At 44.0% G+C, this 13,817-nt stretch overlaps 1 protein-coding gene across 2 annotated transcripts in view; it reads left to right on the top strand.

Annotated features, from left to right (window-relative positions):
• Positions 1–13,817, top strand: part of BCAP31 (B cell receptor associated protein 31) — a 28,282-nt gene that overhangs the window by 4,615 nt on the left and 9,850 nt on the right. For both annotated transcript variants that reach the window (XM_090264917.1, XM_090264918.1), the window contains exon 4: positions 5,330–5,477. In XM_090264917.1, the coding sequence (XP_090121043.1) occupies positions 5,330–5,477 (148 nt within the window). The remainder of the gene's footprint in view (positions 1–5,329; positions 5,478–13,817) is intronic.

Raw genomic sequence — 13,817 nt, 5'->3', positions numbered from 1 at the left:
CCCCATTCTTTTTTGGAGTTGGGAAATTGCTTGAAAGTTGTAAAGAGACATCTGGATAGGATGACAGGCAGCTTTCTACCATAATCTTAAGAATCGTAATTCAGAGAGATCTGCAACAGCTTCTACAAATATAAGTGTTAGCTAGTAGCAAATGCTAGCGAAGGGTGATGGGCATACCAGCTAGAGCTGCAGTCCTGGCTGGCCTCAAGTCTTCACTGAGAGGGGCCTAGGGCAGCTGTGGCTGGGGAGTAGGCTTGATGAGGGTCCAGGGTCAACTGTCCTAGGCTGGAGGCCTGAGATATGAAGGGCAGCACTCTGTTACATGACTTGGGTTAGTATGGCCTAACACCCCCATCACCACTCCGTTCTTTGCCATCTGCCAAGGTGGTCTTCAAGGTGGTGGGGTTCCTAGAGGCAGATGACAGTGTAGAAAAACATGTCTTTTATATCACAAAAAAATATTTTAAAAAATTCAGATATTTAGTCTAGAAAGTTAAAGTCCCCCATAATTTCATGTCTCACAGATAACGTTAATGTTGTTTTTTAAAATTATATTTTATTGATTATGCTATTACAGTTGTCCTGATTTTTCCCCTTTCCTCCCCTCTACCCAGCACCCCCAACACCCTCAGGCAATCCCCACACCGTTGTTCATGTCCATGGGTCATGTGTATAAGTTCTTTGGCTGCTCCATTTCCTATACTGTACTTTACATCCCCTTGGCTATTCTGTAACTACATATTTCTACTTCTTAATCCCTTCACCTCTTCACCCATTCCCCCTCATCCCCCTCCCATCTGGCAACCATCAAAATACTCTCTGTATCCATGATTCTGTCTCTGTTCTGTTTGTTTGCTTAGTTTGTTTTTCAGAGTCAATTGTTGATAGGTATGTTTTTATTGCCATTTTATTCATAGTTTTGATGTTCTTTTCTTAAGTGTATTTTACTGATTATGCTGTTAAAGTTGTCTCAATTTCTTTTCCCATAGCTCCCCTCTTCCCAGTATCCCCCTTCCCTCCAGCAATCCCACCCCCCTTAGTTCATGTCCATAGGTTCTTTGGCTTCACCCCTTCCTATATTATTCTTAACTTCCCCTGTCTATTTTGTACCAACCAATTATGCTTTTTAATCCCTGTACCATTTCCCCATTTCTCCTCCTTCCCCCTCCCAGCTGATAACCCTCCAAATGATCCCCATACCTATAATTCTGTGCCTATTCTGGTTGTTTGCTTAGTTTGTTTTTGTTTGTACTTTTTTAGGTTCTGTTGTTGATAGTTGTGTTGTCATTTTAATGTTCATAGTTTTGATCCTCTTTTTCTTAAATAAGTCCTTTTAACGTTTCATATAATAAGGGCTTGGTGATGATGAACTCCTTTAGCTTTACCTTGTCTGGGAAGCACTTCATCTTCTCTTCCATTCTAAATGATAGCTTTGCTGGATAGAGTAATCCTGGTTGTAGGTCCTTGCCTTTCATCACTTTGAATACTTCTTGCCAGTCCCTTCTAGCCTGCAAAGTTTCTTTAGAGAAATCAGCTGATAGTCATACAGGAACTCTCCTGTAGGTAACTCTTTGCCTTTCTCTTGCTGCTTTTAAGATTCTCTCTTTAGCTATAACCTTTGGCATTTTAATTATGATGTGTCTTGGATTGGGCCTCTTTGCCTCCATCTTGTTTGGGACTCTCTGCTTCCAGGATTTGCATGTCTGTTTCCTTCACCAAATTAGAGAAGTTTATTTTCACTATTTTTTCAAATAGATTTCCAATTTCTTGCTCTTTTTCTTCTTCTGGCATCCCTATGATGCAAATTTTGGAGTGCTTGAAGTTGTCCCAGAGGCTGCTTATACTCTTCTTGATTTTTCGGATTCTTCTTTCTTCTTCTTGTTCTGATTGTTTTTTACTTCCTTATGTTCCAAATCATTGATTTGATTCTTAGCTTCATCCACTCTCCTGTTGTTTTCCTGAAAATTGTTCTTTATTTCAAGTAGTATATCCTTCGTTTCTGACTGGATCTTTTTTATGCTGTTGAGTTGCTCACTAAGTTCCTTGAACATCCTTATAACCAGTGTTTTGAACTCTGCATCTGATAGATTGCTTATCTCCATTTTGTTCTATTCTGGAGATTTGATCTGTTCTTTCATTTGGTCCATGTTTCTTTGTCTCCTCATTTTGGCAGCCTCCCTGAGTTTGTTTCTATGTGTTAGGTAGAGCTGATTTGACCCTGTGTCTTGGTAGCATGGCTTAATATAGTTGGTGTCCTATAGGGTCCAGTGGCACAGCCCCCCCCCCTTAACCCAAACTGGGTATATTCGAGGTATGCCCTTCATGTGGGCTGAGTACACCCTCCTCTTGTAGTTGAGCCTTGGTTGCTGTTGGCAGATCAATAGGAGGGATTTGCCCAGGCCAGTCAGCTAAAAGGACTGGCTGTGACCACTGACCACGAACCTCTGCCCTCCATTGAGGGTTACCTGTGCAGGGACAGGGTGGTGGTGCTCCATTGTGGTCTGTAGGTGTGCACTGGGTGCGCTGGCCCTGGGATTTCCCCAGGTGGTGCAGGCCAAGGTAAGCCCCCACATGTGTTTTGCCCGGGACCACCCTGCCTGAGCTGTAAAACGATCTGAGATGGCTGCTAGTTGTGCTGGGATGGAGATTCCCAGGCAAAGCCAAGCTATGAATCTAGGCTGATGCTGGTAGTGCTGGGCCTGGAGCCACATAGCAAGAGGTACAGGGGCTACCAGAGTCTGTGGATGCTCAAGTCCCTTATGTAAAATGGTGTGCATATAATCTATTCACATCCTCCTGTGTACTTTAAATCATCTCTAGGTTATTTATAATACCTAATACATGTAGTGCTATGTAAATGGTTGTTACACTATATTACTTAGGGAATATTGACAAAAAAAAGGTAGTACATGTTCAGTACAGACACAACCATCATAGACCTAACTGTGTAGCATGCAGCAGCAACCATGTAACATTTTTTCCCAAGTATTTTTGATCCGCATTGGTTGAATCCACCAATGCGGAACCCATGGATAAGGAGGGCTGACAGTACAGGCAACCTCAGAGATACTGTGGTTTCAGTTCTAGACCACTGCTGTGAAGTGGATATCACACAATATGACAAGTCATACACACTTTTATGTTTCCCCAGGGCATATAAAAGTTATGTTTATATTATATTATAGTCTGTTAAGTGTGCAGTACCATTATGTTTGTAAAAGTAGTGTACATACCTTAATTAAAAATACCTTATTGTTAAAAAATGTTAACCATTTGAGCCTGCAGTGAGTTGTTATCTCTTTGCTGGTTGAGGGTCTTGCTTCGATGTTGAGGAAAACTTAGTATCTGTGACGTGCAATAAAATAAAGTGTGCTTGTATTCTATCATATGGTTATACTGTAATTTAATTCCTTCAATAGTGGCATCCTAATATCATTGTATGTTTATGGAAGGGCTTCTGTAGGATAAATTCATAGAAGTGGAATTGATAAATCCAAGGACATGAATATTTTAAATCTGTGTCTTAGTTTGGGCTGCCATAACAAAAATACCGTAGACTGTGTTTCTTAAAAACAGACATTTATTTCTCACGGTTCTGGAGGCTGGAAGTCCAGGATCAAGGTACTAGCAGAATTGATGTCTCACAAGAGCTCTCTTTTTAGTTCATTGATAACTGCCTTCTTGCTGTGTCCTCACATGGCAGAAGGGGTGGAGAGATTTCTCTGGGGTCCCTTTTATAAGGGCACTAATCTCATTCATGAGGGCCTTACACTCATGACCTAATCACCTCCCAAAGGCGCCACCTCTTAATACCATCCCTGTGGGGGTTAGGATTTTACATAGGAATGTGGGGAACCAGGAACATGCAGTCTATTGCAAAAATAGGTGAGTTGCCCATTATATACCCCTGCTAATAGTGTCACAGAGTGCTCACTTTATGATACAGATTTAACACAAAGGCATCAGTGAAGGGAGGCAGATTTTTATAGTGTAAGGTCAGCTTCAAAATCAAGCAGTCTCAAGTTAGGGATTAAGAATCAAACAATACCCATACAGTGATACCTTGCCCCTCTGATATGGGGGTCTGTTAAGGGCCCTCTTTAGGTAGGTCTTTATGTACTGACTTAAAAAGATATATCAGGATTGGGGAGAAAGCAGTGGGTATGAGATGATTTCATTTCTACTTTACAAACATATAGATGTAAAAATATATATTTTAAATACTTTATTCTTTAAAAACTTTATTTATTTTTAGAGTGAGGGGAAGGTGGGGGGAGAAAGAGAGGGAGAGAAACATCAATGTGTGATTGCCTCTCGTTCACCCCCAACTGGGGACCTGGCCTGCAACCCAGGCATGTGCCCTGACTGGTAATTGAACCAGTGACCCTTTGGTTTGCAGGCTGGCACTCAGTCCACTAAGCCACACCAGCCAGGGCTAGATGTGAAAATATTTGTAAACTAGAGTACTCTATGTCCTCTTAGGAGCAGAGGCTCTTCACCATTCAGCAGTTATTTGCATGCCTCCTGTGCACCCAGACAGTGCTGTGCTCTGGGGATGTAGTAGAAAAGTTTTCTGTTCTCGGGGAGTTTATAGTTTAATTTGGGGGAGACGGACAATAAACATGCAGTTACGATAATTTCAGCTATGGGTGTGTGTCATCAAAATAATAGGATAATGTTATTTAAAGTGACAGCTTTAGATAAGATGGCCACATATTGTATACCCTACTGAAGATGATTGTGTCGTGGGGTTCTTTTTCCACATTTCTGGAATATTTGAACTTTTGATGAGCACGAATTTCTTTTTTAATCTGAATAAAATGGTTTAAATAATAGAATCTGTTATAAATCTTAGAAAGAAAAATCCTTGACTCTTTAGCAGGCATCCTCTGGTCCTTGTCTCCTAGGCAGCTCATGTCTCCTTAGCAGAAATTTCTGTAAACAGGACCACCATGGCTTATCAGTGGGTAACTGGTGGTTTGCCTGACTTGAGATAAACAGAACCAGACATTGGAGGGAACCATGGGAAAAGAGAGCTGCGCTGGGCTAGCAATGCCTCAGACTTGGTTAGCATCTTGACACAGAGAGCAAGCTTGTGGCCTGGGTAGAATGGGGCCAGGGAGAGACGTGAGAAAAGCTGGAGGAGAGAGAGAGGATCTGAGGGTAGAGCTTTTGACAGGCATTCCCCTAGGTGTGTGTGTAAAAGGGGCAGTAAGAGGAGATGATTTGAGGGACTCAAGGCCTCCTGAACTCACACTGTCTCAGCTAGACAGCCCAGACTTATTCCAGAGGGAATTAAAGCCTGTGTCTCCTCTCTGTTCCATTGCAGATGCTATACGTGAGATTAAGAAGTATGACGATGTGACAGAGAAGGTGAACCTCCAGAACAACCCTGGGGCCATGGAACATTTCCACATGAAGCTTTTCCGTGCCCAGAGGAATCTCTACATTGCTGGCTTTTCCTTGCTGCTGTCCTTGTGAGTGGGGAGGGGTCGGGCTGTAAGGGGACCCTGTACTAGCCTGTGACTGATTCCCTGGTTCATGGCCTTGAACCGGAGACCTTCTATGTTAGTGGAGCCAGTTTTCCACAGGTGCACAGTTTTCCTCCTGACCTCCAGAGGCAGCGTAAAAGGTGAGACAGGACTGACTGGAAGGTCGGAATACCTGAGTTCTGGCTCTGCTGCAACTTGCCACGTGCTCTTTAGGGCAAACACATTAGCAACTTGCTCTCTGTACATAACATGAAATAAGTGAGGTGTTTCCCTCTTCTGGGAGAGGGTCTTAGAAGCCCAGTTTAAAAGAGACCAATTAAATGGGCTTTTTGTGTATAGGATCCTGCCCTGGGAAGAGTGGGCAGGAAATGTTATGAAGTGGCTGAGACTGACTGTGTTCCAGGGCCTTCCCAGATGTTAGACCTGTGGGAGCAGTGGGAGCATATTGTGTTCCACCACAGTTTTATTTCTGGTGGGTTTTTCTTTTTTTTTGGTAACATTGAATGCCTTGATCATGCCCATGCTGTTGGCAAGACTAGGCTAATAGAAAGCACCTGCTTGAGCTCAGGGCTGGTTTACTGCCTCCTGCTCACAGGGATTCTGATCAGGGACTTGGCTATTTTCAAGTATGCTGAGTGGCAGGGGGTATATATAACACTCAGGCCAAGGGGTTCTGGAGGTATTGGGAAGAGGCTCACTGCGCCGATACTCAGAAGCAGGGTGAGTGTGTGGATCCTTGGCCTGGGATCGCCCACCACCCATTACGTGGACATCTTTTTCACTAGGCATTAGAATGACTACCTGTCTCGGTTTCAGTTTTTCAGAAAAAAGTTGTTTGCTCGGGTAAGCCTGCCCTCTGGGTCAAAGTTGGAAAGTGGCAGGGGTGGCTCCAGAGAGGGCAGATAGCTCTTCACAGTGAGCCATCTGATCATAGAGTTGAGTAGTGCCAAGGCTGGGAGGAGTCAGACACAGACCCTGGAATTTCAGGGTTTCAGGAAGCTCTGAAAAAGATGATGCTTCTGTAGGCTGAGACTGAAAGGGAGGCAGGTCTTGAGGACCAGGTCTCAAAAATAGGATTCCAGGTCCATCTGCATGGGAGTGGGGAAAATGGGACATGACGCATCCCGAGTCTGAGGGACCACAGAGGTACTCAGGGCTCCCCAGCCAGCCAGCTCAGATCTCATTTGAAGGCTAGGAAGGATAGGAAGAAAAGCAAGGACTGCCCTAGAAGAGCACACAGCTTAAGAATAGTATCTGGAAGGTGGAAATCTACAGTGAGCTGTGGACCGTGAAACACGGTATAGGACATGCGGTGATGATAGTCCCCTTGATGTTTCTGTGTCAAGTAAGGAATGGTGGGCAGAAGCTCAAGGGTCAAGGAAGCATTTACATAAGATGACTGTGATCCCAGAAGGGCAAAGGTACACTGGAGTGCCCAGCTACTCAGAATTACTTAGCTTACACTTGGACTTGGTGACATAATGTCCAGAAGCTCTTGCAATTATTTGCAGATGGAATTGCAGGGCAGGAGAGATTCTGGAAGACTACATACAGGCAAGCATCCCAATTTCCAAAGGAGGGAGAAGGTAGATGAGATAGTAACTAGAATGGGAGGGTCTGATTCTGATCTCAAGCCATGTTCTAGAAAGAATAGTTTGTATGCTTTCAGAGAAAAGAGGCACCGTTTGTGACTACTCTGAATTCCTAGAGAGCCAGTTCTCTCAGTCTTCCCCTACCTTCTGTTGACCTAATATATGTAGATTTTCAGCAGAATGATTGCCAGGATCCTATTCAATTCATATGGACCAGGTGCTGAAGTATGGGCCCCATGCTGGCATGACAGTGTCATTGGGTGGGAGGGCTCCTAACTCCCATGAGTGGCTGCCTCGGGAGCTTGTGTTCTACCTCTGACCTGCTTAGTGTTCTCTGCTGAGGATGGCTGTCATGGTGAGCAGATGCAGGGAGATAAGGAAACTAGGAGGAAGTGAACAGCAGGTATGTTAGCTGCGTCTCAGAATCAATGGCTGTCTAGATGGGGTTGATTCGAATGGGAATTGAGTTTTTAAAAGGGAAACATTTGTGAATGCATGTAGGTTCATAAAGGGCTGTGGAGGTAGGGCCAAACAGGGTCTTGAAAGACTTGTGGTCGTGGCTCATAGCAACTAAGAGTTAGTGGCTGAGCTACTGCAAAAGCTGATGAGCCCTTAGTTCCCTTTAGTGAAGGCTGGGGTCACCAGAAAGGAGTCAGCTAGTGCTACCTGGAGGGTTGCCTGTGGGGCCTCACTTGAGAAATGCTGGCAAAGTGCAGATAATGAGTTCCAAAGTAGTCACCATGGTGAGAGAGAGAATGGTGCTTATTCTCCATATTTTGTGGCTTTGAAATCTCACTCTCCTGACTGTTGCACTTTTGTGATCTCTTCCAGGGCAGGTATTACTTGGACCAGGGGACAGTGCTTAGCCAGGTGTATGAGACAAATGAGTGTGCTCTACTCAGTGTTTTGACTAATGAGTGGCGTCAGGTGCTGTCCCCACAATTCGGATACACAACAGTTTGCAGTTTCCATTCTAACTTGAAGGGGTGGCTTCAAAGAAAAGCAGTCCTCATTTACAGCCTATGCTGTTCCCAAAGGGACACACAGAGGTTGATAGAACAGAGTGAACTTTGGGCTCACTGTTCCTATTTGCTCTTGCAGTCCTGCTTTGTTCTCTGTTGTCTAGTAGCCATTCAAAAAAGGACATATGTACTCCTCACTAGTCTAGGGGTCAGATCCTACAAGGTGGCTGTGGCCCTGGAGGAATTTCTCTGCATATTAGCCATAGAAATGCTCTTGTCCAAACTTGATATCCATACAACCCATATGCTGCTTTCAGGAAACACTTTAAAAACAAAACTATCATGATTACAAAGATTACAAAGGTTATACTGTACCTGCTCATTGTAAAAAAAAAAAAAAAAAAAAAAAAGCCCCCCTTCCCGTCAAACTTCAAATAATACAGAAATAATACAGAAATATCCTGTGAGAGGGTGAACACCCTGTAGTCCCATCCCCAGATATAGCTACAGGTAATAATTGAAGTGTCGTTGTATATAAGTTTTCTCTTACAAGTGCCATGGATTTTTTCCCCTCGCCTTTGATTTGCCTTTTTTACACAATATATCTTGGTGACTTTTCCAAATGACTCATGCAAACCTCTCTTGTTCTTCTTAATGGGTGTGCAGTGTTCTGTCATGTGAAGAGACTGTTGCATGTTTAACCAATTTCTTGCTCATAGATATGTGAGCTGGTTTGAATTATTTTTAAAAGATTTTGTTTATTTTTAGAGAGAGGGGAAGACAGGGAGAAAGAGAGAAACATCAATGTGTGGTTGCCTCTCACACGCCCCAAACTGGGGGCCTGGTCTGCAACCCAGGCATGTGCTCTGACTGGCAATTGAACCTGTGACCCTTTGGTTTGCAGGCTGGTGCTCAATCCACTGAGCCACACCAGCCAAGGCTGATTTGAAATTTTTATTACTAAAAAAAAAAAAAAAAAGCACTCTTCCAATATCAGTATTTTCCTAACCTAAGTGTGTCCCATGGCCCAGAAGGCTTGGCAGGACCTGGGGGCTTGTTAGAAATGCAGACCCTCAGGCCCAACCCTGGTCTCCTGACCCCTGCACATTTGCACTTGGCTGGCACTGCTCTGGCACATCTGTCCATGTGCACTACCTTAGAGGGCATTGGCAGTAGCAGTTCTGCCTGGGATAGGATTCATCTAGGCCTGGACACAGTTGTGCGTTTAAAACCCCTGGAGTACTCTTGCTTTCCTCATGTACTTGGTTGGTTCAGAAATCATGCTACATGCACTCTGAAGTTTTTGAAGCCCTTTCCTTTTGAAGAATGTCTGCTCTCATCTGTTAGTACACTGCCCTGCATGGCGGGATAATCTCTGTTTACTTAAGAGCCCCTGTGAACTTTTGTGTATTTTTTTTTGCAGATGAATCACTTAACTTTTCTTAGCTGCCTGTAAGCCTGTGTGAAAGAATGAGAGAGATCTCTCTCCTGCTCTTTGGCAGATCAAGTTTGGTTATATTATGAGAATGGTTTTGTGGGGTCCCACACAATGGTCTTAGCTCAACAAAAATTTGACCATCACTCTACATGAAATAATGCTGGGTTGTTGCCACAGAAAGAATAGAGAAGTTGGGGGGAGACCAGCACGTGAATAGTGCTTAACACACCGTATTGGAGCACGTGGTGTCATGGAGTACAGATCAACAGTGCATACATTCACACATTCTAGGTGTCTGCACTTAGGAGGGCCGGCAGTGTAGGAAGAAGGATGTGGAATTAGAAGTCAGGAGACTGGAGCCCCTAGACCAATGCTGTCACTTCAGCAGCCATGGATCTTTGGATAAGCATCTCCTGTCTCTCACCCTAAGTGGTCTCACCTGTTAAAAGAAGGGCTTATCTCAGAGATTGGCCACATGGCCTTACGTGTGTGTGTGTGTGTGTGTGTGTGTGTGTGTGTGGTTCCTTTGGGATCTGGCTTTACTCGAAGAGAGAGAGAGAGAGAGAGAGAGAGAGAGAGAGAGAGAGAGAGAGAGAGAGAGAGAGAGAGAGATATCAATTGGTTGCCTCCTGTATACACTCCAACCAGGAATTGAATCCCCAACCATTTTTTGGTGTAGAAGAGGATACTCTGACCAACTGAGCCACAAAGCCAGCACTAAATTTAAGTTTTTAACAAAAGTTATTTTAATTTTGTGTCATTATTATGCTTCCTCCTGATATTAAATTTTATGATCATCTTTAATTCCAATTTAATGAAATATACAGTAGGCTCTTTTATTGCTTATACATGCATCTTAATATCTAAATCAGAGAAATGAACTACCAATAGTAATAATGGTCCCATAATCTTATTTATAAAGGATCTCTTCCAGAATTCTTATTTTATTTGACTTTACTTAGAATACATTTTGCAGTCTTAGACATTAAAAATATGTATCAGGAGTAAAATCCCTTTCCAATAATATAAAAGATTATTTCATGGTGTTTTATTAAGGAAGGCAAATGAGAGAGAGAGACTGTATGATAGAAATATTTTACCCTGGCTCAGTATTTGTCAAAAATTTAACCAATGAATTGTATCTCAGTGTCTGAGTTCATCCATGTGTTATGCATCATGCTGTTGGAACATGTACCAATATTTCCATTTGGTCCCCTTCCTATCCTGCCCCTCCCACTTCCTACATTTTAAATTCATTTTTCTTTCTGGTTCAGATCTAATGAGACTGTGATCAATGTATCTCGAACTGACCCTGTCTTCAAGTCTTCAATCATACCTTCTTTGTCTAATCTACTACACTCTTCTTTGTCAACTGATGGATTTATTTAGTTAAGAAAACTAGAAATACAGTCATGCCTCAACTCCAAAAAAAAAAAAAAGCCTCTCTGAAGTCCCAGAGCTAGTCATTGGCAGAGCTGAGAACTGAGACTTCAGGTGAGTCTGTGGCACCAGCCTACTTTCCCTACAGATTCCACAGGCTTCTTAGAAACTGAGTCAAGCCCTGGCCAGATTGCTTAGTTGGTTGGAGTGTCATCCTGTACTCCAAAATGTTGTGGGTTCTGTTTCTGATTGGGGTGTGTATGGGAGGCAACTGATTGACGTTTCTCACATCAGCGTTTCTTTCTCACTCTTTCTCCTGTTCTCTCTTTGAAATCAATAAACATATCCTCGGGTAAGGATTAAAAAAAAAAAAAAAAAGACTGGACCAAGCTGTAACTGCCATGTGGGAACTTGATTTTTCCACTGAGTATAGTAAACATTGCTCTGGGACAACCAGTCTGTCTCTCTAGCATTCTTATGGCCTCATTCCCCGCTAGCCATCACCAAGCCCGCCTGCCCCGGTTTTCCTGATACTGGAAACAGTGGGAAACCCTTCTCAGTTGTCATTTTGCATGTGCCTCAGGCAAGTCAGGTTCTATGGGCCTTCTGATCCAGTTCCAAGTGTCCATGTTGCCCTTACTGTCTCTTGTTTGTGTTTGCACATGTCTCACTGGCGGGCATTGACTTAGTACCTAAAAATCCATAGGTACTTGGCTAAGTTGAGAAGGGAGAGGCAGAGCAGGATGGGTGGGTCAGGAGTGGCCAGAGACAGGCTAGAGGGTTTTGAATGAGTTTGTATTCACCCTCCGTGTGGTAGAGTGCTGTGTTTTTCCAGGGGTGCTGCACTGTGGTCAGAGTTGTGTGTTTGTATTTGGCAACAGTGCATGGGATGGAGTGTAGCAGCCTGAGAGTAAGGAGACCAAGTTGGGGGTTGCTGGAGTGAGATGCTGGCAACCTGAACTAGGGTGTGGTAGCATGAGTTGAGAGTAGGGAACAGGTTTGAGAGGTTTGATGGGAGATAGAGGAGGAGTTAGCAGGGACACCAAGCCTCTGAGACTGACTTGGTGGTGATTCTACTGTGGGCATCTGCAAGTGGCAGCTGTGGCAGAAGCCAGAGGACCACCTGCATGCATGCACAGGAGGGAGGGGAGCCAGCAAGACCCATCAGAAGAAATGAGGAAAGCAGGGTGGAGAAGGGGAAGGTCAGCAGGATGGTGTACTGTCAGCCCAGAAGCCCAGGGGTGCTCTGCCTTTCCTTCTGTCTTATCACATGTGATTCCCTGCTTCTATGTTTGTTTGGGGTTTTTTTTGGAAATTGTGGCAAAATACACATAACATCAAATTAACCATCTGAACCATTTCTTTTTTTTTTTAAATATTTTATTTATTTGTTTTTAGAGAGAGGGGAAGAGAGGGAGAGAAGCATTATGTGCAAGATACATCAATCACTTGCCTCTTGTGTGCCCTCAGCTGGAGACCTGGCCTGCAACCCAGGCATGTGCCCTGACTGGGAGTCAAACTGGTGACATTTTGGTTCACAGGCTGGCACTCAACCCACTGAGCCACACCAGCCAGGGTTGAACCATTTCTGAGCATATAGGTCAGTAGTGTTGAGTCTGTGCACACTTTGTACAACCAGCCTCTAGGACACGATTCATCTTGTAAAACTGAAACTGCCCTTGTTCCACAGCCTAGGTATTTCCCCTCCTGACTGGTTCTCTTTTAGTGTCCTAGGAACCACATACATGGTAGGGCTTCCTGCTGCTAGCCTTGCTCCCCTAACCAAGTGACATTTCTGTCTTGTCAAACTGATCCCACCCTGCTTCTGGTGCCTTCATAGCACCTTTAGTTGGTAGGCCTGACACCCAGATCCTTTAGGACACAACCACTCCCTGCATTCTTCCTCTGCAGTCCCTGCTTCAGCCTCTCTGTGTCTGGAATCCCAGGGGGGCTAGTGAAGACATCCATCTAGACCCCTAGAGGATGCAAGTGCTGTTTGATGACGGTGGGTTTTAGAATTGGGCCTAGGTTGGGATCCTGGATCTGTTACTGGCTAGCTGTGTGACTTTGGGTAAGTCACTTACCCTTTCTGAACCTTTTCCCTTACCTGTAGAACAAGGATGAGGCTACCTCTCTGAGGTGATTAGTGTAAGGATCAAGGTGCCTCAGGTCATGGTTGCAGCATCATGCCCGGCACTTGGGGAGTATTTAATAAATGGTAGCTTTTATCAGTATCACCTCAAGTAGTTACAGAATTTTGTGGGGTTTTATCCCACTGGAGTGGTAGATAGACTATGCCAGCCTGAGGAGGGAATGGAAGAGAAGGCCTAGTCTTGGCTTTCAGGGGTCTTATGTTCTGGGCTGGGCATGGGGTGGTGGCAGAGTAGAGTTGGACAGAGAGGATAGGTACTACAGCAAGAGCAGTCTGGGGCAGGGCTTCCCCAGGCAGAGGCCATGTAAGAGTTGGAGGCATAAAATGAAAAAAGGCAGGGGGCAAAAACAGTTGGAAGCAGGCAAGCTGAGGAGTCCTCGGGACCCCATTATCCAGCTGGATGATGATACGGGATTCTCAGCCCAGGGCCGGCTGCTTGTTTAGTTGATGTAGAAAACATGAACACATGTAGAGGCAGAATAGAATGGTCCCTTGTAAATGTCACCTAGCTTCTGCAGTAAATGTTGCCTAGCCATTCTTGTTTAATCTATCCCCCACTATGCCATGGCTCTGGATTATTTTGAAGCAAATCCCAGATATGTCTACAGGTAAAATAATATTTTGGTTTATCACTTTGAAAAGAGCTAACACCTCACAAGAACTTTACAGTAACTACTTAATAATGTAAACTCATTAGTGTCTGCTCACATTTCCCTCATTACCTTGCAGGGTTTTGTTTTTGTTTCTTACAATTTATTTGTTTAAATTGGTATCTAGGTAAGGTAACTAAAATATTATTAA

The sequence above is a fragment of the Furipterus horrens genome, unplaced genomic scaffold (assembly GCF_987537825.1).
Source record: "Furipterus horrens unplaced genomic scaffold, mFurHor1.1.pri manual_scaffold_17, whole genome shotgun sequence".
Taxonomy (NCBI): domain Eukaryota; kingdom Metazoa; phylum Chordata; class Mammalia; order Chiroptera; family Furipteridae; genus Furipterus; species Furipterus horrens.
The sequence above is the reverse complement of the archived record's forward strand: the minus strand, read 5'-3'. Positions and strand labels throughout refer to the sequence as shown.